Genomic DNA, 23,019 nt, shown 5'->3' on the forward strand with positions numbered 1-23,019 from the left:
TACTTTCTGTGTTTACTGGAATTTCTGAGTCAGATAAAATGCGTTTTGATTTGGTCAGCCTTTACCATTTTTATATGACTCAGTTCAGACAAATAAAAGAAAAAAGAGAAAGAAAAAAAAAAAGCTTGTGGAGATGGTTTCAGTTTGAAATGCTGAGGTAAAATTGAGTTGAAAGAAGAGGAGGGAAAACAAAAGGTGAAATAAGGAAAAAGATTAAAGTTGAATCAAAAGAGAAAGACAGTCCTGCTCTATGTGTGACCTTTTCTTCTTCTTCTTAAAAAAAAACCGAGACAAATACAGTGCGAGAGGGAGAAGACTCGCTGATGAAACCTGCTCTTGTGAGCCCGGCTGCCAACAATATGTTGCCTCTCAATATGGTGCACGCTTTGTGTAAGCTGCCCACACATGGCCATGTAACGCAGCGCTCAAGCGCACATTCATATGTGTCTTACATTCTACACGTTCCGCAGCGTTTTTACACCCCGCCGGTACACCCACATGTGAAAATGTTTGGCTTTGGACACATGTGAATGTGAAGATTCGCACCTGCTCCACACAACAGATACACAAAAAAAGAAAAAAAAAAGAAAAAAATTATTCAATAAATACGTGGCACAAACACGTACAGTACACAGGCAGAGAATATGACACGGTTTACCTTGGCTGCAGACTCACTGAATGAATCACCAGAAATCTGTTCCTTCTGCTGAAAAGTATTTAGCCTCTTTGCTCTAAAGACCAGACGACAACATTTCTGAGTAGTTTTGCTTTTATATATCAATGAATACTGAAGTATTCATCCACAACAAATGTAAAAATCAATCTTGTTTAGCGTGACACATGCCCGCTCACTTTTCACCGGACAAACTAAATTTGCCCTTTTAACTTAGAATGCAGCTTCTCCACACACACTTTGAAGCAAAAGGAAAAAAAGGGATTTGTGATTTTAAGAAGAGCTGTCGAGCAGGGACGGGCAAGAACCACCACAAGGCGGTAGCAGGAGGGAATGTTGCACACATTGCTGGGGTCGGCGGTAATGATCAGAAATTCACTTGGAGTCCCACAAATCCGCTCCCAGGACAATTCAGCTCAAAAGACCACAACACATAACTGCTGCAATATATCGCTTTTATGTCTTTATGCATTGCAAAGTGGTATCTTGCAACCATTGTTGAGAAACGCACAAAAAAAAAATGCAAATAAAATAAATGTAATTGGTTTATTAATGTTCTTTGTAGAAGTATTAACAATTCATCCAAAATATAGTGTCGTTAGTGACGTTTTAACGGACTCCACAATCAGAATGTGTTTCTTGAGGCTTTAAAGACGCTTTTAAGAGGTTCAGCAACATACAAGATAATGTCAATAGCTTTAACAGCTCGCTCCCATTCGGTACCCATTTTACTGGTCTTTCAGGACCTCGAGGGCCTTTAAAATAAACAAACATGGCAAGCTGTGTGTGAGTGATTTAACCCTTTTTGTAATGTCCAACATGAGAGAGAGAGAGAGAGGGATGCAGAGAGAGAGGGAGGGGGAGAGAGAGAGTTATGTGGTTCTGTCAAATGTTGCTCTGACATTTAGGTCAGGCCAGTGCTCTAAATGGCATGCAGACAGATTTACTGAGGGCTTTCAGAGAGGCAGACTACTTGTCTTCTGACTGTCACACACTCAGCGTGGTCATCTCTAATGCTTTTCTTAACCCTTGCTGCTGCCGCCCAACGGAGTCCTATAAGGCTTTTTTTTTTTTTTTTTTTGTCTTCGACTAATCTCAAAGCAGCATCTGTGTGCCATTAGTGTCTTCTGGAAGTTTATTTTCCATTCATTCCAGCCTCGCTCCACATTGCATAACAGCTTTTAATGAAGTGTATTTGAAGATTTGTAGCTTGAAGAACATCAATTCACATATCCATTTGTCTCCTTTGTTATTCGCTCCAAAAGTTGCTTTTTGACATTTTCTCAGTCCAACGATTTAACTTCCAAAAAATAACTTTTTTGTGCTTGGCAAGGGTGGAACAAGCAAACCAAAGCCCAGTTAATTAGGAGGTGACTAGCCGGAGATACAACCCCCCCCCCCCCCCCCAAAAAAAAATAAACGCATTATTAGTGTTGCTGTAGGGACCCACATTAGCTTTTGAAGTTCAGTCAGTTAAAAGACAGAACTTAAGGCTTGAGTCTTGTTTTCCAGTAGCAGAACTGAGAGGACCTTTCAACAGATCTGTTTTTGTTGGGGTTTTTTCTTGGCTTTTTATTTTGTTTTGCTCCAGTTAATCAGACGACACATTAACATCAAGTCATCCATCAAAACACTGATGACAGCTGGCAGCTTTTGGATACGCTACTGAAACAGCTTTGACATGAGTCACGTTCTGTCAGCTGTAAGACATTGTAGTCAAAAACAAAAAAGTTATTTAATGAAAAAGTTATTTAATGGAAGGTCTGGGATTGATTATTAAATGTAAATACACCAACTTGTCTTAAAATAATAATCATTATTATAGCAACCACATTAAGACAATTTGGTTGGTTATATTCTCACAGGTCAAATCATGCATCTGAGTAACAGTACCAAACTTCATTTTGTTTAATTTAACTGATTTATGACAAACTCTACTTTAGAAAGAGGGTTTCTATAACATGGACTGGCGTCTATTGGACTGGAACGTAATATGTAGCTACAAGTACAATTTATGTTTGTGCAACCAACAAGGACCAAACTATATGGTTAAGTGAGAAAACAAACAAAGCCAGGGAACACAATGGCATAATGGAATGCTGAATTACAATAAAAATTAATATTTGTTAACTTCTGCAATTTCTTCAAACAACATCAAAACAAACCATAACTTGAATAAAGTGCTGCTGGCCAAAATAAGTCTGCAGCATGTTCGAGATCTCTAGAATTTGTGAGAATTATGTGATTGGGTGGCACTCCTGCATCAAAATTGACATTTGCTGATATGCACTGTGCACATTCAAGAAATGCAAGTCATATTATGTCTATTTTAAATGCAAAAACTCAAATTGAGGTCATTTTTGCCACATTATATTGCGGGACAACGGCACTCAGTGATGGACAAATGAAAGTATAACCATTTACAGATCTTCAAATAGATACCCAAATAAAGAAACAAGCATGTTTTGAGTTGTCAGGTTGCAGGTTTCTACTCCGTCTCGAATTCTTTGGCTCCATAAGGTACTCTAAAAAAAAATGCATGTCATCCTGCTCAACTTGTAAGTGGTACCGGGTGGTGTTGTTCTTGTTTGACACACTTTCAAAAGTCTCTGTGAACCTCCAAGGATAGCGAGACAGCACGAACAACAGCATCGCTTCACGGCCAGAGTTATGCTTTTACCGCGGTGCTTTCAAAACAGATCACTCTAACGAACAAACTCTGACTGAGCAGTACAGTCAAGCGAGTCCTCTGCAGTTGTCACGCATGCTCAATCTCAAAGTTTATCGGTGTAATTGCCCTCAAAATTTAAAACTGAGGGTGCAAAAAAATTAACTAGCAATGGAACAACTGGTCAGTATCCCTAATGTCCTACTCAGTTCCCATGCCGATCTCAGGGAATCACAGGTATAACGGCATCATAACATTACAGGTTCAGTATTCCCGTGAAGAACTTGAGGTCACCACAGATTCATCTGTTTTAGGGATGTGCGCCACCGGGATTTGCATATATACAAGTAAGCCCTGTTAACTAATCAGTTATAATTCATCTAAATTAAAAGAAAAAACTTTATTGCAGACACAAGTCCATATAAAACAAGAACATACAAGTCCAAATAGAGAGTAGAAAATAAAAAGACAATTGACATTTGTTAATAAATAAGAATAAGAATAAGAATAAGAATAAGAATAAGAATAAGAATAAGAATAAGAATAAGAATAAGAATAAGAATAAGAATAGATTCAACATACTAAACTGCATATTTAAAATGTTACATTTTAAAATCCAAGCAACCATGCATACTAATACTATGAATGCATCACTACAAATTACAAAATTACAGATTTTAATGGTTTTTACATAAACAAAAGTTCTTTCTGAGGCTCAGTTGTTTGGAAGCTTTATTTTGAAGTTTGCACGCCAACATTTCAAGTGAAAACACCATTTATACATTTTTGTTTCAGAAAATATTGTTGTTTACATGGAAACATTTTGACGAAGAGGTCTGTTTTACATGAAATGGCAGAAACACCGAAAAGGATGTAGTTGACATGTTGGACCACAGGTCGGGACTATAGTTTTTTTTATTTTTTTTTATCATGAAACCACACAATATGCGATAAATATTAATGATGGCTAGTACACAAACATATGGATAGACAACAAAGTTCAATTGCTATTAACAAGTGAATCTCAATTTTAAAACTACAAAGTGCCAGGAGAGTATTGCCTGGGAGTCATGACATGCTGGAGGCGGCCATTTTTGTTATTGTCCTTCCACTCACACATGTACAGAACAAATGTAATTACTATGGCAGTGATATGTAGCATTTCATAAAGGCTTCACAAGGGGGCGTTTTTCCTGTTTCCATGGATATGGAATTGAAGCGTTTTCGAAAAGTACCACATTGTTGAAGTTTTCCATTTTCACTTGAAAACAATCTTTGCTATGATGAAATGATGCTTCTCATATCTGAACATGGAATGCATGCGGCACTTGATCGTAGTGTTTGCTTCTGAGAATAAAAATGCTTCCGGCCTTGAAAATTACTGTGTGACCCGGCAACACGCTTGTAAAGAAAACAGACTGCATTGTGGGTTTTCTACCAGGTTCAGAAGAGGATGCCGAAGGGAGATTTTCTCAGGAATGGCACGTCTCCTTGTATTAGTTGGCTGGATCGCAGGACAGCAGAGAAAACAGCTCATCGTTATTCACCCTGCGCTGCAAAAAGTGTCCGTGTTCACACAGCACTTCAGCCAGCACTTGCGCTATTTTCTCAAATAAAAATAGGGGGTTATTTTTTTAAGAGAAAAAAAAAACCCACTGGCATCCGCTGCTGCCTCTACAAAGCCCCCTCTCACCCTCACCTCTCTCGGTGGGAAGTTTTTTTGTGTCTTTATCATGAGAAGTGTTACATAAGTGGGATTTTTTTTTTTTTATTATTTATCTTTTATCTTGACTATTTTGCATTTTCAGGATACCAGAATCAACTTACCCTGTCAAACTCTTTGGGCCATTCCATATTTTCAGCCAAAAATCTAAGCCTGGTGTTAATGAGGCATTCTGTATGAGTGATATACAGTGTCTGCACCTCCTCCTCCTCCTTGTCCTCCTCCTCCTCCTCCTCCTCTTCCTCCTCCTGCTCATCCTCCTCCTCATTCTTTCCTCACACCTCCTCGTTGCGATGACAAAAAAAAAACCAGCCGACAGCACTAAAGATGACAAACAACTCTGTCATCTCATGTTAATATCGCAAATGAAAGCGGAGAAGGTGGGAGCTCTGTAATGAGTGCCATAAAAAAGTAAGATATACTGGACGAAGTGTACTCTAAAGGCGGAACAAAATAACCCCTGGAGTAGTGATTTTAAATCATATATTTTATCTGTGATGATATGTAACAAGAGAAATGTCCTTTTTCGAAAAAAATTAAATAAAAAATTGTTTCCATCTGTTAAAATAAACAAATTTATTCAAGGGTTTCATTCAGTTATATGAGATGCTCCATTGATCAGATTGCATCTCTTTGTTAATCCCACATCAAACACACAGGGATGCTGAGAAACAACCTGCAGTCCTGTGGCACATGGCGCATGGCGCATTGCTCTATTCCTGAATAAGTCCTTCGGTAGGCAGTGCACTGCAATTAGTATTGAATAATGGGTGATGGCGTCCCACGCACGCACAACTCTCAAATGCCAAGTGGCAACGGCGGAGAGGCTGGCAGTCTCCGTGATGCAATCGCCAGCGGACATCTGGGAATGTCTAAGCATAGAGGAGGAGGCAACGCGGGAGGGAGGGGAGGGGAGCTGGAGATTTTAGCGTGATAGGGGAAGAGGCTGGGAGTGGGCGTCTTTGAGATGCCGGGGGAGAATGAGGGGGGTGGGGATGGCGATGGGTGCGGTGGGGGCTCGGACAGATGATGTCCGGTGAGGTCGAAGGTCGAGGGAGCGTACCACGGGGCGACGACAGGGAGGCTGCAGAGGCGGCAAGGAGAGCTGGATGAATGAAAAGTTGCTTCCCCGGACCGGGGAGAGTGTGGACGATGCAGTCTGTCAGGTCTCCAATCTGTCAGCAGAGTGCCTCCGGTCCCTTCAGGCTGCGCAGCACGGCCCTGCCTCATTTTGTGCTCCCCTCCACACACACAGCCTGTCCTCACGCACCCTCTTGTCCCCGGCAGTGCACTTCACTGCACACTGATTTTTGCCACAGGGGAGATAATAGACTGTGTGTGCGCGTGTGTGTGTGTGTGTGTGTGTGTGTGTGTGTGTGTGTGTGTGTGTGTGTGTGTGTGTGTGTGTGTGTGTGTGTGTGTGTCATCCTATGGGTTGGACTGCAGCTATGAATTACATCATGAGTCGAGCTGTTCGCATCCTATCGAGGTGATCAGGCAATTTTATTTTGGCACACAGCAAAACCTTTGACCAAGATTTTTTTTGGTCAGACAACCACTGAATGGGTGGGTCCTTTGAAAAGTGGGGCTGTATTGGCATCTGCTGGATAAAAGGTAGCATTGCAACTTGAACATTAATCACATTCGACGTTGTACATCAAGCCATCCATCCATCTCTTATTTTGCTTTGTCTAAATTAGGGTCACAGGAAATGAAATTTGCTGTATTTGCCAGATATAATGGAATGTGGACATGTTTATGGTAGTGCAAAGCAAAACGTGTTGAAATATCTCACAACTTCTGAGCAATTGAGTCAATTACAACAATAACAATGGGAAATCCTATCACAATTCAAGAATAATATTCCTAAGATTTCATCATCCACAACAATGAATGTTAATAACAAGCTGTATTGACAATATCAAACATTTCATATATTCAGATTTCTCAAAAACAAAAAACGCACATATTAATACATCTTGGTGTTATAATAGAAAAGAATAGAATAGAATAGAATAGAATAGAATAGAATAGAATTCCATCAGAGGGACATTCTTTTATTATTCTACCTGAATGTAGACCAAATGTTACAATATTGATTCATATTGTGGACATACATCTTTTCTACTGACAATTTTTAAATTACAGAGATCTAAATCGGTGTCAATTGTCCATTAAAAAAAGTGAGAGTACCAAAAAATACCCTTTAATTGCAGCAGTGTGAGTATTTGTTATGTGCTCCACCCCTAGGAGTACAATATTAACAGACATAACTACAAAGTGTAACCCCTTGGTGGCTTACATTTTGAAAAGCCGGAAACATATTCATACTTGTCTTTTCATATTTATAGTTGAATCCATTAAATATTTAGCCACATACAAACCAGAAGCCGTCGTCTTCTGGTGAAGCAGAAAAGTGTGCTGTGATTCATGTTAATAAATAGATCAAGTTCTCATTGGGAATCATGGGTGATGAAGAACTCCTGGCCGAAGATAAATCAACCAGCCTGTTCACAGCGCACAGTTCAAATGACACAGTATGGGGGAGTATCAGTGCACATGGCATGTGTGGATCGCCGATCTTGTGAAGGCCATTAACGCTAAATGTCATTAACACATTTTGCCACTATCCAGATCACACCTTTTGTCATGGAAGTCTTCATGTTCATCAGTGAGACAATATCAAACCAGGAATTGGATTAACTTTTATATTCTGCACATGCCACGACAGCATGGCTCTATACGATGAGGATGATGATGATATAATTAACATAATTAAATGTTTTTGCTTTTGCTTTACCCCATTGTTAACTAATCACAGGGTTGAAAGGATTTGCACATGTGTTATTCTCATGTGAAATGTCAGTCCAGCTTTTCCGGGGGCATTTGACAAGTTACACCTAAATAACTTAACAGGACATACATATGTATAGTCCAGCAGCAGTGTCAGCATTCTCTACCGATGGGCACACTGGCTGAGGGGACCAACATGGGGAGTCAACTTTTAATTTGATCATAACTACAACACTATTTAGCAAGTGCATCGATATGTATTTTACAGAATAATCATCGGCTTAGTTTGGCCTTGGTTGTCTTTTTCACTGTATGTTTTACCTTTGTGTTTCGCTAAATGATTTCATTAACAACAATGTGGCTTGATGCCTTCACTTTTCTCTCTGGAGTTTTAATGTTCTCCTCAGGCGTGTGTGTGTTTCCTCTGATTTTCCTGATGACGTGTGTTTGAGGTTATCTGGTAAATGTAAATTGTTTTGTGTGAGACCCGTGTCCAGGATTCATCCTCTGATCATATTTAGCTGCGATCATTTCCGACCCCTATAGAAACGGCAAAGAAAGAAGATTGTTTATCGTGTAGTGGCATTGGTCAGAAATTTCATCATGTAAATAAACTGTATTTTTTTATATCATGACAGTAAAAGCAATACCTAGTGTAAACACACAAAAAAAAAGCAATATATGGCAACATGTGTCTCTCGTGTTTGCCACCCATGGAGAGACATGGAGGGCATAGGTTTTTATATGATTAGCCCCTCACCTCTGGACCTACTGCCTTCCCAATATTTCTGATATCTTTTCCCTTAAAGCCACACAACACAAATTAATTAAATACACTGGGAAGAAAACGCATTTTCAAAAACATTCTTACACATGTTCCCCTTCATGTGCAGCAAATACTCACTGAACTTGTGCATGAGAAAACCCCCGTTCAATTAACACATGGTATGTTCCACCAGGCACACCTGAATGCAATTAACCTCTCTCACATAAAGAGCACTGCTCAGGTCAAGCCTCTGTTTGACAGTGCAGGAGCACAACAACAAAGGTAAGCAACTAAAATCAATAAACTGAATTAAGGTGGACAAAAATGTACTTTTAATCTCTACTTGTGAATTTTATACATATTAACTCAAAATATATAGTTCTGCTCAGTTTGAAATCTATTTTAAATGGTATTTTAACACGGTTTCAAAAGAATGAACTTACTGGCTCTCTTTTTGAGCAACTATTTACACATTCTGAACTCGTTTATTTTATGCCCTGAAATGTCAGTGTCATTTATACAGGGCTCGATTGATTTTGACTTATACCTTTTGCGTCTGTCTGTGTTTGCACTCCAGCTTGTCCACAATGTGTTCATACAGGCGAATCAGAGTTTTTGCCTTCACGACATCAACAGGAGAAATAATCTCTCCCCGTGGCCCCCCCCTTTGTTCCTCCCACAGGCAGATGAAAGTTATGAGTGGGCAACCTTTTTTTTTTCTTCCCACAAACACTACTGGAAAGCAGATATGGAGTAGATGTAGACGGCTCATGAGCATTTAAAGGTGCAGACACATAAACGGCCTGTTCTCAGGATCACTTGAGGAACATTTGGACTGACTCGAATTCAAGATCAGGGCTGGATTTTGGGGCAATTCACTTTGAATTCAATATTGTTGGACTTCTGACAACTATGGGAAGTTCTGTAGAACTGCATAATAAGATACTTTTACGTTTCTTTCTACAACATTTTCCCTTTGTGGAAATTCTACAAAATTCTACAAATTATTATACAATTGTAGAATTGTTTCAATCTCTTAAAGCTTTTACCGTCCAACACTGAACCTGTGCCGAGTGCTAATACTCAAGTTTTCACCAACACATCTCTCTCACACGATCACTCCTTACCTTATTATTAGCTTGAGTGCGCATCCCTTCGCATGCGCACGTACGCAAGAACAAATACCAACACAATCCTGTATACACATTGTAATGTGAGAGGATCGACGTAGAGCTCAGCGACAGTCTCATTTTAGTCCTGTATCACAAGACGCAGTGTGTGATCCAGATAGTCAGTGATCCTCGGTCACCTCAGGGAGCCCCCGAGGACTGACTTGAACCCGCTGATCCAGACTCCTCCCCGCTGAAATTTATCAATTAAAAAGGCCTCAAAGCATCTTGCAAAAATGGAAATGCACAGGTTATGTACTCTGCTTCCTACAGCCTATTATATCTCTTGCATCTGGTTCGTTGATGTGCTGCAGAATTCTTCTACCTCCTAAAGTACTGATGAATTCCTTATCCTCGCACGTTGACATGAGTTAGTTCGGAATATAAGAAGCAGTCTTCCACCTCAGGGTAACCTTGCTTAATCAAGATTCGGTCTCTGTATCGTGGTCTGTCTCTATCACTGCTACTTTTTTACGCGCACACACTTAACAGTCTGTGTGCCAGGTTTGCACTGTGCCCCTTCGGAGCCGTGCTCTATGAAGAGGAGCCTTCTGCTGTGCCAACATTGGCTTTTAGCCAGTTTGCTAAAGGTGCCAGCGTGGGATTGGAGCCAATTTACAAAAGGTCAGCATACCCCAGACAGGATCAAGTGACTTCAACCGGACTGCAGTGTCACTCAAGCTGCCACTTTATCGCACACAGTGTCACACAGTGAAACCGCCCGGCTGGAGGTGAACTAACGGATAATGCGCTGACTGATACGCCGGCCTCCACAGCACAAAGGCAGCCGAGTGAACACAGTGCCAAAGTGAAAGTTTAGACCACGTCAATCTAGTTTGGTGATGCATTGCACTGTAGAATACATTTCCATGTAGATACAATTTGCTCCGAACATTTTTCTTTTTTTTTTTGGTCTACATTGTGGGATTAAATTTTTTACTTTGAGGGCTGGAAGTTGACCCCCCTGTCACACACATACCTCAGAGTGTGTGTGAGGAAACAAACAGCCAAGAGCACTCACAGATGCATTGAAGCAGATCTACATACATGTGCGACGTCTCACTTTATGAAAATCTAAATAAATGTACTTGTACATTTGCTGTGTATCTCAAAGTGGGTAATATTTTCAGCCCACTAACATCATCAGACACACAAAAGTTCTCCCAGGGTACGAAGTCGTCGACCAGTTTTATGGTCTGTACTTACCCTTGAAGAGCAGAGACCTTTGTGCTCTCTTGCAGGGCTGCGAGGAAACAAGATGTCCCTCATTTCTGGCAGCCCTGGTTTTAGAATTCTCACAGCTTGTTCTCGACATATCTCAGCACATTTCCCCTGTGACGTCTAACAAGGGTTCCAGATTGGTCCGAAATTCTGAGTAGGTGTAGTTTATGCAAAAAGAGAAGATCTGCAATGTGAAATTTTGGGAGCACACTAGCTACCACTGTACAGTGCACAGGTGGCGCTATTGAAAACAATGCTTTCCATCAAACTTCACATTATTCATTAATACAGGGCCGCTAGTTTTACAAGGGCTTTTTCTTCAAATTTCATTTATTGAATCTTTTGTTATCTATAGATGCGTAAATGTGAAGAGAAGGTAGTTTTCAAGGAGACAGATTTGGTGTCTGGTGATTTACATTTCTAGGTGGTAAGTGTGTTTTTGGCTGTGCACACAGGTCTTAAAGAAATCCAAGACTTTCCTCAAGGTTGGCAGGTTTAAATATGTGCGTACACCCACAGTAGCAGCAGGGGAGTCCTTTTTTTTTCCTTTTTTTTTTTCAAATATCTCAATCATTACTTGTATGGAAAACAAAGATTTCCCAGTTTCCATTTATGATTTTTAAATGACATGACACAAATCTATGTTAAAGAGTTGCCTACAAAAAATAACTAACTAACCAATGTCTCTTCTTATAGAGCATATGTATATAATACATTTGTGCACTTTTTATCCCCATATTATAATCATATAGTCATTTTGTGTGACCTGCTAAGGTAATATATTCAATAGCTATGTTAAGAATGTCATTAAAGTTCTATTACGTTTGGTGAAAGCCAAAATTAAAATGGAGTACTTTGAAATGACGGTAGTTGAGAATTGCAGAAGAAATGTCACAAAGGTTAAAATGATTTGCTTTACAAAGATTATCTTCATATTCTTCATCTAAGTGTAAAAAAAAAAATCCCATCACAACAGTATTTAATTCCTGTTTTTATGTTCTTAAGATTTATACTTTATTCCAGTCACTCCTCCTCTGCTATAGTCATGTAACATTGAATGAGTCTCTAACTGACGAAACCATCTGCTCATAACTTGTACAATGACATTTTCACCTAATCAACTCTTCCTGTATTCTTTCACATTGTAGTGGAGATAAATAGAAGAACCTAAATAAATCCTTTGGAACACATGCCAATGCATTCAATGAAATAATTGACATGTCTAAGTTAAGAAAAGAAAAAAAAAAACCCTCATGTTAATTTCTTCATCAATTTCTTTTATTCAAGAAAATCAAGGAAAGTCACTTTGTTCTATTTGGTACAGTTTAAAGTGGTATTGGGCCCATGAAACACAGCAAAAGACACACACAAACATTTATCCTGAACCTGTGATATTCAGTTACAAGTGAATATTTCATGATTTTATTGTTCATCTCCATTAAAAAAAAAAAATAGCACTTGTGGTTGATGTATTTTATCAAATCTAAACAACCAAACAGAAGAATAGTGGAAAACCGAGAGCTTGTGATGCACCAAATTGTCATTTCAACTGAAGTGAGTGATTAAAACTAATCAAACTTGTCGTTTCTTTTTTGTTTTTTGCTTTGTTTTTAGTGATTCCACGGCAAAAACATTTGAAAATCACAGCACCAACTCGAGTAACATTTGGAAACAGACCACCGACTATAAAAACAGTCATCCAAACACTTACAATCACACAGACACATAAACACACATGCCTAATAACCCTGTCAAGCCATTTTTCCACCAGCTTCCTTGATCTTCACCAGGAACTGAGTGTCTACATTGCAGTTAGGAGCAATGTACTGGTGTATAAAAGGCTTCACACAGCGGTTTCCCTCCCAGACCTTCACCCTATTCCACCATCCTGTTTTTTGTTGCCACTCTATGTCGTCTCCACTTATAAAACCACCAGCACAATGAAAAAATATAGAGCCCAAAGAATGCTGGGAAATCGTAGAGGAAGACAAATAAGAAGAATCCGCCAACCAAGAGGATGCATATGAGGAGTCTGGTGACGTGACTAATAATGTATAACATACTCCACCATGAAGGACCATCAGACTCTTTTAACTTCTCTGGGGAGGAACTCCAGTGTTTTTGCGATTGGTGAATTGATGAATTGAAAGTCTCTTTAAGGTTGACTTCTGTCTGCCTCTCTGCCTCCTGACAAGGAACTGATCGTTCTCTTGTTCGGGGGTAGTTTTCCTGAGAGCTGAAAGCTTGCGTTGATTCAGTCAATGGCTGCCAACTATGAGGAGTTAAAGTGGAGGTGAGATTTTCACTTCGATGATCGCTTGCATTGAAATCCAATTGTAGTTCGGGGAGAACATCTGTTTGTCCTACAGCGATAAGTGACTGGCTTCTTCCCTCGTGAGAAGAGTCATTGCCTTTCGTTGCTATGGCTTGTTCCGAGCCTTGACAGAGACTTGCGTCGGGCTTTTGAAGAAATTCTATCAAAGAGAAAACACCTGAATCAAGTGTGTCGTCGTCGTCTTTCCCAACAAGAAGATGGCAGTTTGGTGTAGTGGCTGTCAGCCTGTCTCTCTTTCTTTCAACATCTGTGTCACTATTAGAGGCTTCATTGAAGACCTCTTCCAAGATGCCCCAGATCAGATCTTCTGCAAATCTTTCGATGAACATCTCTTCCAATCCCAGCCCTATCACTTCAAGTGATGTGGTATTTTCCGCCGTAATAGTGTCTTTTGTTCCGTCTGACAGTCTTTTATATTCAACAAGTGGAGAGCCCTCAACTTCTGCTGACAACTCTTGTTCTTTCAATTCAGCTGGTGCATTTTTTCTCTTCCCCTGAGAGCCCTCCACATTACCCATCAGCTCCCTCATTGTGTCTGTTTTCAACTTTCCAACACTCACCCTCTCATCTCCCTGACTCATATCTTCCTCTATTCTGTCTGGTGTCTCAGGTTGGTGTTCTGCTGAAGTATCTTTTCTTGCATCATTCTCCGTTGCCGTTAAATCTCTGAGGTATATCTCATTTCCTACATCCTCTTTTTGACCCTTCATTTCTTCCTGTGTATGAGTCCATCTCGGTTCTAGAACCTCTAAGGGTTTCGGCTTATCTGCTAGATGATGTCTGCGTGTATCGTGGGCCTTCTGGAAAACATTTCTCATTTCCCAGGATGACACGGTTGATATTAGCTGCACTGATGGGTTTATCTCCTGATGCTCCTTAATTTTCTTGTCACAGTTCTGCCATTTTTCCTTCCCTGTGAGAGGAAGATGCTCATCTGTTTGATGTCTGAGTGATAAATAGGCCTTCGTTTGTGTGACTGCTTCATCCACTTCCATTGCATTGGGTTGTTTTTCACGTAATTCCAAAATTGGTGATGAGGTCTGGTGTAGAGTTTCATGCTTGTCTAATACTTGGATCATTTCTACATCTTCACTCATGAGGCTCTCTTCCCGTTGCCAGGTGCTGCTGTCGGACATTTCCTCCTCCGTCTGTTTGAATACTTTGTCTTGGTTATTTGATAAAATGTCTTCATTTACATTTGTTGCCATGATATTTTGATCAAAGTTTTTCTTACACATTTGGTATGGCTCAAATTCACCTGTGTCTGTCTGCGCCGCTCTGATTTCATTTTCATCCCTCTCACTCTCCTTTAATGGGTTTTCGCTGTTTGGGCTCTGGCCAAATTCCTCACAACGCATTACATCTGCATACCCCAGGGAGATTTCACACTCTTTCTGTGGCCTGAATCTCTCATCATCTTTACACACTTTGTTTTCCTCAGAGTTCATCGTGATTCCCTCCTCCACACCTTGCCTGGATGTGGAAACAACGTGCCTCGCCCTGTCCTTTGTCCCCCGTCTGACTGTCTCCCTAAATGCCAGCATGTCAGCTACCGCATTGTGTGCAGTGCCTGTAACCCCCCCTTTCCCGCTGGAAGAAAGACCCTCATGCAGCCTCGCTTCCTGTGAGATCCTATCACCGGCGTTGGCATTCTGAGACTCTGGCCTTGCTGTCATGTCTGTTGTCTCCGACTCCCCTGAGCTTGTTACTAAGTCAGCTGCGTGCGACGTGAAGGGCTCATCTCCTCCTATTCCTCCTGCTCCTCCTATTATTCCTTCTCTCTCTGGCTCCCAGACTGCATGCGTATGACACTCTGTTGAACAGTCAACAGAGTGCTCGGACACAGGCGTTGCCCCCTCGAGGCGAAATTCCCATGGAGTGTCTGTTTCAGAGTTTGTCTGTGACCTTTGGGATGCAGCCTGTGTAGCTGTGTTGTCATGTCTTGGGCTTCTGACACGCGGCCCGTCTGGCTGGTGGTCTGCAGCGTTCAAGGCGAGATTAGCCAACAGCGTTTCGCAAGAATCTGACAGCCGCTGACATGCAGCTGAGGTGCGCCCATGTAACGTGGTGGGTGTTTCTTCCTGAAATCCGGGAAACTCTTGACTTCTTGCTGCATATTGAATGTGGGGCTCCTTATCATTCGAGGGAGAAACTGATGTTGCTGTCTGGAGCCATTCTGACTCAGGAATGGCGGAATGGTCCTCGCAGCTCGGCCCATTAAGAAAGGCCTGCCATACATCGCATACGGAGGTTTCTTTATCGGCGCTATCATCTGTGCCGTTAAGGAGGTTCTCCCACATATCATTAACGGCAGGCGTGTTTTCCTCCGACGCTTTTGACAAGGTCATTTTAGCTTTTCCAGTCCAGATGTCATCCACATCAGCAGCGCCCCACTGTTGCGGCTTATCATTGTTCCAGTCCAGCGTTAGTAGCGGTATCTGATGATAGGTGAGGACCTGTGGACTCTCATTTGGTTGCGTCTTTTGGCACTTATCGAGAAAGCTGGCAGCGCCGCCCCATGGCGCTGGCAGCGGCTCGGAAGCTTTCTGGCCTTTGCCTGAGTCATGCGGAAAAGCTGTTGGTACTTGATGCCTCCTTTGGGAGAGGTAGTCCTGCACATGTGCCAAACGTGTTGCTTTATGCCTGCTTTTCACGCTCTCCACCTGTCAAAGAGGGGCAAAAGTCGATGTCAAATGTATGCTTCAACGACTTGAATAATAACCAAGAGCTGGCTATATCAGACTTTTGTGACTGATGTGTTGTGTTCAGAAAATAGCAATAACGAGATAAAATTTTAGTCAATTTTTTACATAGTATTCAATTGTGTTGATGCAATACCATGCAACACTGCTGCAACCTCAGCACTCAAGCCTAGTTTGTTTACATCATCGGTTCCGCCGCATGTTCACGTGCACATTACAGTTCTTATTAATGGCTTTCACATGACGTGTTCTTGGGTTACAGGTTGGCTGATTTTCCATCTCCCGTCTCTCTTGGCACTGTGCAATATGGCACGTACATACATCTGACTCAGTTGCCTTTCATACCCTTGCAGAAAGAAGATACATGCATCCAACATAGTTCAGTTGGAGACAAACAGAACCTGTGGTCATATGACTAGTACACAGCTGTTTTAGGGCTAGCAATGTTTACTGTTCAGCAGTGTTGGTGGGATACTGCAGATATTTAGAGGAGCTTGTTACGCTGAATGATATCATGGCCTCACCAAAGATTTGTGGTCTTTGTTGTGTAGTAATGAGTCTATCTTCCTGCCACCCTTTCCAGGTTTATGCGTCCCTTCTGGTCCTACAGAAATGTGACAGACAAGGATGAACCATCATTTGCATTGGCCAGTAAAAAATATGCATATATATAAATATAAACAATTACGTGTACACACCTCCGGCATAATTTGTTGTGATCATGGTCTCCCAGGTCCTCTTGTTTGCACTCTCACTCCTGATTGATAAAATGAAATGTTTATCCCAATATTTACTTTTCAACTTTTTATAACCTGTATCAGAACTTGTATCTCTCGTACATGTAGATTTTGACTGGAGTTAAGTGGAATGTCACATCACAAAAAGCACATAAGAGACATCGCCCACAGACTTCGGCAAAGCCATAATTATGATACGTCATCATATGTGTGCACATAAAGATTACAGGCTTCAGTCAAACACACAAAAAAGGGATGAAGAAGGTAATATCGGCCTCTGTTTCTGCAGCGAGACATCATGGAAACCGGTGCAGCCGCCTGACCATAAATGGGCAATATGTGTTCTGCGGGTCAAACGTCCATTCCTGAGTGGTTACATAACAGCTAACTGTAAACATACAGTGGCCGGGATAACAGGCTATACTGCTCTTGACTGCAGCTAATGAGAAGAGCAGGACAGTATAAACAGAGCACTCAAACTGTGTCAAATTTCAACACCCCCCCCTCTACACTGCACCTGATCTTTACATGGGGCCCCTTTCTTCCATTTCCTTCATTATTTCCAGACAGTCACAGGGACTCTTGGACTATATAGAGTTTACAAAATACCACAATGGAGCTAAAATTCTGATTTTATTAGACAATGGCTGCCGTGATATTGCCGGCTGTTTCAGGTTAGATGAAAACATTGAATTGTTCTCACCTGTTGGCTTTGAGACAGCTTCTTTTGCCCTTGTAGGTAGTGATCTCCTCCTGCATTTGAGGCTCTTTTATGTGTGTTTTTTGGTGGCAGAACAGCACATAGTTCATTTGCCTGTTGTTGGCCCAGAAGGTGCCCACAGAAGTCTCATAGCGAAGGCAGAACTCCACTCTGGTGCCATCTCTTTCAAAGGGAGGAATCATGGTGTACTTGAACGTGAACCTGTCTGTTCTCCTATCACTGGATCCAGGCACATACTCTGCCAGCAGGTCAAAGTGGCTCCTCCAGTGATCCAGAGTAAAACGTACATACACACACTTACTGAAGCAGAGGTTGACCACCCTGACCATACCACGGAGGGTGGTGGTTCCAGGGAGGAGTCCAATGCTCTCCAGCTCCACCATCTGTGCCTGCAGCCGCTCCTCGAGCTCCTCGGTGGACGAGGGAACCGTAAACAGACAGGACACGTAAAAGTCCTCAACTAAAGGGATCACTTTCCTCTCCTCAGACGGGCTGGCTTCTGATTCTGTCACTTCAATATGGTCAAACTCCTTGACCGACACAAGGTTGAGGCCAAACGCGTCTGCAAAGGACACCTTCCTGCGGACGACCGGCGGGGGTTCAGATTCGGAATCCTCATCTGTTCCCTCATCAGTGCTGGAGGCCGCCGGGGACGAGGCTTCCATTCCTTCCTTGTCCTGTTCCCCAAACGTTCCCTGTCCCTCCTCCTCCTCCTCCATGACTCCCCCGTCCCTTTCCATGGGCTGCCCGTCCAGAGCCTCCATAGTGCAGGGTTGTCAGAGAGGCAGCTGTCGGCCCGTCCTGCCGTCCGTCTGGCTGGGAGGGTGGCACACAACAGAGCGCCCCCGGCCTGGCTGCAGTGACACTGGAGAAGGGAGAGCAAGGAAAGGACGTGACTTGACAGATGGAGTTTGGTTACAGCTGAACATTGTGAGTCTGAGCCAGACCTATTAATAGGAAAGATATAATTGGAACAGCGCTGTGCAGTTTGCAGCTTTCAAAATAAAAAAATAAAAAATTCACGATAGTTTAAAGAAAAAACAAGTGTGGTGGAGGCCCATGTTTGATTTGACGTCAAACTGACTTTTGCATATAATAGTGTTCTCCAATACATTGGACTTTTTGTGTCCAAATACAGGAACAGGAAAAGGTCATCCTGCTGTTATTTTCTCACAGACTGGATTATTACAATAATAGAGGTTGGAGTAAAAAAAAAAAACCCTAAACAAAACAACTGCAAGATCAAACGCCTGCAGATTTCCTGCACACTGCAGTCATAGTCGTCACTAACACCAGGAAAATTTTACATTTTACATCATTTCCTGAATCACTGCACTGGTTTCCTGCACGTCTGAAGACACGTTTTGAAATCTTTTAGGACTTAATTCAGTTTTTCAGTGTTCACATTGCCCATACCATGTGTAGTTAAATCAGTTATTGCGCTCAGTTATAATTAGTTATACTCTATAGTGCAAATAAATTTTTCTCTTTGCTTTAATTGACTTACTCTTTTGTTTTAAAAACTGTTTTTTGAACAAGAACCATAAGCATGTGCTGAACTCTTTTAAGGGAACGTCATCATACCCAAGTGACACTTTTCCTCAAACAAAATTAATTCACTTTGCACAATAAAAATGTTTCAAAACTGTGTGCGAGTTTTCAGCATCTTGTATATTTTGCAATATGAATAACCAGCATGTAAAATCAAAAACAGGGGACACTTGGGGACAAATATGACATTTTAAACAATTGATGAAGCAAATAATATATCTGTAAACTGGGAAGAGAAGTATCCTATAATTCCTGAGTGATGTCCAGCTGACAAGAGATAATGCCAGTTTTCAAACTAAAGTACTTGACTTTATCACTGGTTTCATTTATTCAGTATCTGTAGTATCTTTATTGGGCAAATTAAACAGCCGTGCTTCATATTGACATGTTTCTTGAAATGTTGATGCTTCACTATTATTTGGCCTCTTTGCTTCAGCAACACATATCTTCCTCCCATTCAGTGGACCTGACGGATGCATTGAACTTGAAATTATGAAGAAAAATTATTAACAAGTGATATTATATTCAATCTTATGCATTGTGCTCACAAACTAGGGGACGTGACAGTAATTCTACTGTAGTGAGTTTAGTACATAACACACGTCTACCTTACCTCTAATTTGATTCATACTGTAGCATTTTATTGATGTGATAATAGTCATTACTAATATATCAAAACTATTGAAAAGATCATTTGAATTCCTGAATTAACATTTAGAGCAAATTTAAAATGTTTTACTTTTCAAGCAAAGAATTTGATGTCCGTGTGTGTGTGTCAATGTATAATTGCACAAGTCTAAAAAGTACTTCCATAGGGCTGCATATCAATATATGCACTAATCTTCAATATTGACAAATGTTTAAAATATCAATTCTGCTATGATTACATTACATTTTTTAGTTCTCAGCTGACAATGACAGTGATGTGCTGGTAGTATGTCACTGCCACAAGTAAAATCTGTTTTTCAGATTCTGCTGGCATATAATGATACTAATGATAAATCTTTTTCTGTATAGCACTTTTGTGAACATGGTTACAAAGTTCTTTTACATTAATAACCACATGTCTGTTGCATTCTGCTATTGAATGTATTTTTTTCAACTCTGAGTAATTCGGTGTATGTAATAGACGACTGCACAGCCTCAACTCTGAGTAGGATGAAGTTTTGTTGGTTGTAGCATTGTTTAACATTGTTTTCTTGTAATTCAGTACAGAGGATTCTGTGGTGGCCAAGCCAACTGTCTGCCCTCATCCTGGACTGCATCATCTGACGCCCGACTGGGGGCGTGACTCTGACCTTTGACCTTCACATAAAAGGAAGGAAAAGACAGGATTTCCTCACTGACTTCAGTCATGTATCAAATTGTTATTAGTTCTGTTGCTGTGCTTGGTTATCCTATCAGTACGATTACAGACAGCACTTCATTTTTTAGGTTCACTGCATCTTGGAACAGCCTGAACTATTCTGTATGAGTGTGTTCACTCGCATAAAACCATCCCAGATAGGTGGTTTCATTCGGCTAATCCTTGATATACAGTGTAACTATACCCCGCTAAGCCAGTGTCTCTTGTAAATAATTGTTAGCCACTTGTTATACAATCCTTTCCTGGTAGGTGAATGGGTTTCTGTCCTCAAGGAACCCTTTGTTCTCTGTTTGGAAGCCCCAAAGTTTCTCTTTTATATTGTATTTGCATGATCGGTACAGTTTAGAAAACTAGATACTATTACACTTTCAAAAAACAACAAAAAAAAACAACACATATATATATATATATATATACATATATATATTACAGTCGTTCTAAATGGGGAACTTTAAATGCTTACAATTAAAATCAACAGGCCTGCATGTGTGTCTAAACGTTATCAGTAGATGGCACTATGTGATCAAAGTAAAACATGTCAGCACAGACTTCAGGACAAACATGAGTATTTTCCGTTTTCAGTTTTTGTGTGACAATGACATCCAAATGTACATCTTTCATCCAATACAGATTGAATTTTAAACGAAAAGGAAAATAAAACTGTTCAGGTGTTACTTAAAGTCCATTGCGCCTGTTACTTTAAAAAGTTCACAGATATACCCAGTAGGTGGCAGCAGACCACCACAAGATTCAACACTGCTCGTTTTCTTTCTTCGTCCTCTCATTTTTCCAGATGCTGTTTCCTTTTGCTCACATTTGATATCGTTAATAGCTCAAAAGAACACGAAACAAACCAAGCAAATCACATCATCCAGATGCTTCAAATGTGCTGCAGCCATCTCTCAGTTCAGTAGTTTAAAATTCAACAATTCAGACGTTAATTGCACTGAAAATGATCTAATGTGGACCTAAATAACACTTTTAAATAAATAAAGGCCAGTATTGAGGACTTTATGGACACACTGTATCATTCAGGTTCACCAGTGAAATACAGTATTCCGACTTTCACAGGGGAGATCCCGATGTAATATTAATATTAACAATAAAAACTAATAAGACGACGTCGAGTGTTTCATGTTTATTAATGCATTTCAAATCTACATTTGTCTGCTGAGTGATAGCCACTATTTATACGTCTCAAATTAAAATAACATTTTATTGATTTCAAATCAAATTACGACACTGGCATAAAAAAACCCCGAATAAAACATAAATTGTTGACAAAAGCAACAATTATTTTAATTCTATATTTTTTTAATAAAAAACAAATTACCAAGTCCTCTCTGATCATAATTTACTCTTTCATGTAAACGTCGCAGAGGTTTGGAGAAAGAAAAGAAGAGGCAGAAGAAAGCAACTCATTTTAATCACTACTGCTCGACGTGTGATGTCCCTCTGATGACTAAATAGGCTGAATTAGATAGTGAAAGTATAACAGAATGGCTTAGATTAAAAAAGAGAGAGAAAGAAAGAGATCCCAATATGTTTGTTGATCAATGAGGATTTAATTTGATGATATTTAGAATGTTTTTCTGTTATCATAAAGAAAATCCAGTATATTATATTGATAACCGAGTGGTTTCTCGATGTAATTCGTTCTACAATATGTTTAAAAAAAATACATCTTTTCTGAGGATGATGCGCAATAGCGCAAAAAGACCCGATTGAATTTGCATTTAATTGAAGAAAAACCTGAATGCATCTCATGGCATGATTAATATCTGAGAAGATCCCAAAGATGACAAAAGAACAAGAGTTGCGCTTAAAGTAGGTCAACGTGCGCTCTGTTGCGAATAACAAGTTGCGGGAGCGTAAAAAGCTTTTATATTATTTTATTTTTTTAACGGATCAAAACTATTTCACTGACACTGAACCTGAGTATCGCGGATGCAACAGTGCGCGCGGCGCACGCTCGCCTTTCGCCGACCCGTCACCCGAAAGGTTCCCGGTTCAAACCCGGACGAGAACCGCGTTTAAAGTCACTATCTCCGGGAGAGTGACGAGAACCGTTCTCAAAAGACGAAACAAACTTTAAAAGAAAAAAAAACAAACACTTCTTTTTGTTTACATAGCAGGTGGCCCTGACGTCACACGGGGTCGCAGTACGCCCAAAAATAACAACACACACCTCCGCGCACAAGCAAGTGCCTCCCCTGGGGGTGGGGGGTGTGCGTGCGTGTGTGTGTGAGTGTGTGTGTGCGCAAGGGGGGGGGGGGATTTCTAGTCCCAAATATACTTGCTTGCCGGGATACGACTTGATGTGTGTTTGAATCGCAACGCCATAAAAAAAGAGAGGAAAAAAACAAGGCGCTTCTTCCCCGCATTGCGCGTCATTCAAACAGGACTCGGTGTACTGCTTTTCCCTCTGTTGCATTAGTAATAACAGCGGCGTTGACGGGAGACAGCAGGAGAAGAGAGAGTGTGTGTGTGTGTATTTGTGTGTGTGAGAGAGTCTCCGGCAGCGGTGCCCAGCGGAGGAATATTCGAGCTTTTCTTTTTTTTTTTTCTTCTCCCCCTCTTTTTTTTTTATTTAC

At 40.8% G+C, this 23,019-nt stretch overlaps 1 protein-coding gene across 2 annotated transcripts; it reads right to left on the minus strand.

The window, feature by feature from the left end:
- Positions 1-12,319: 12,319 nt before the first annotated feature.
- On the minus strand, positions 12,320-18,311 carry ppp1r3aa (protein phosphatase 1, regulatory subunit 3Aa). 2 transcript variants are annotated; one of them, XM_080518307.1, is made up of 4 exons: positions 17,491-18,311; positions 16,749-16,807; positions 16,575-16,654; positions 12,320-16,011 (listed from the first exon to the last, which is right to left on the minus strand). In XM_080518307.1, the coding sequence occupies exons 1-4, from the start codon at positions 18,270-18,272 to the stop codon at positions 12,889-12,891; spliced, it is 4,044 nt and encodes a 1,347-aa protein (XP_080374433.1). In that variant the 5' UTR covers positions 18,273-18,311; the 3' UTR covers positions 12,320-12,888. The 2 variants fall into 2 exon arrangements, with proteins under 2 accessions (XP_080374433.1, XP_080374434.1); XM_080518308.1 differs by lacking the exons at positions 16,575-16,654; positions 16,749-16,807 and having other exon boundaries at positions 15,906-16,011.
- Between the last annotated feature and the right edge of the window lie 4,708 nt (positions 18,312-23,019).

Source organism: Blennius ocellaris (genome assembly GCF_963422515.1).
Source record: "Blennius ocellaris genome assembly, chromosome: 22".
Classification (NCBI taxonomy): domain Eukaryota; kingdom Metazoa; phylum Chordata; class Actinopteri; order Blenniiformes; family Blenniidae; genus Blennius; species Blennius ocellaris.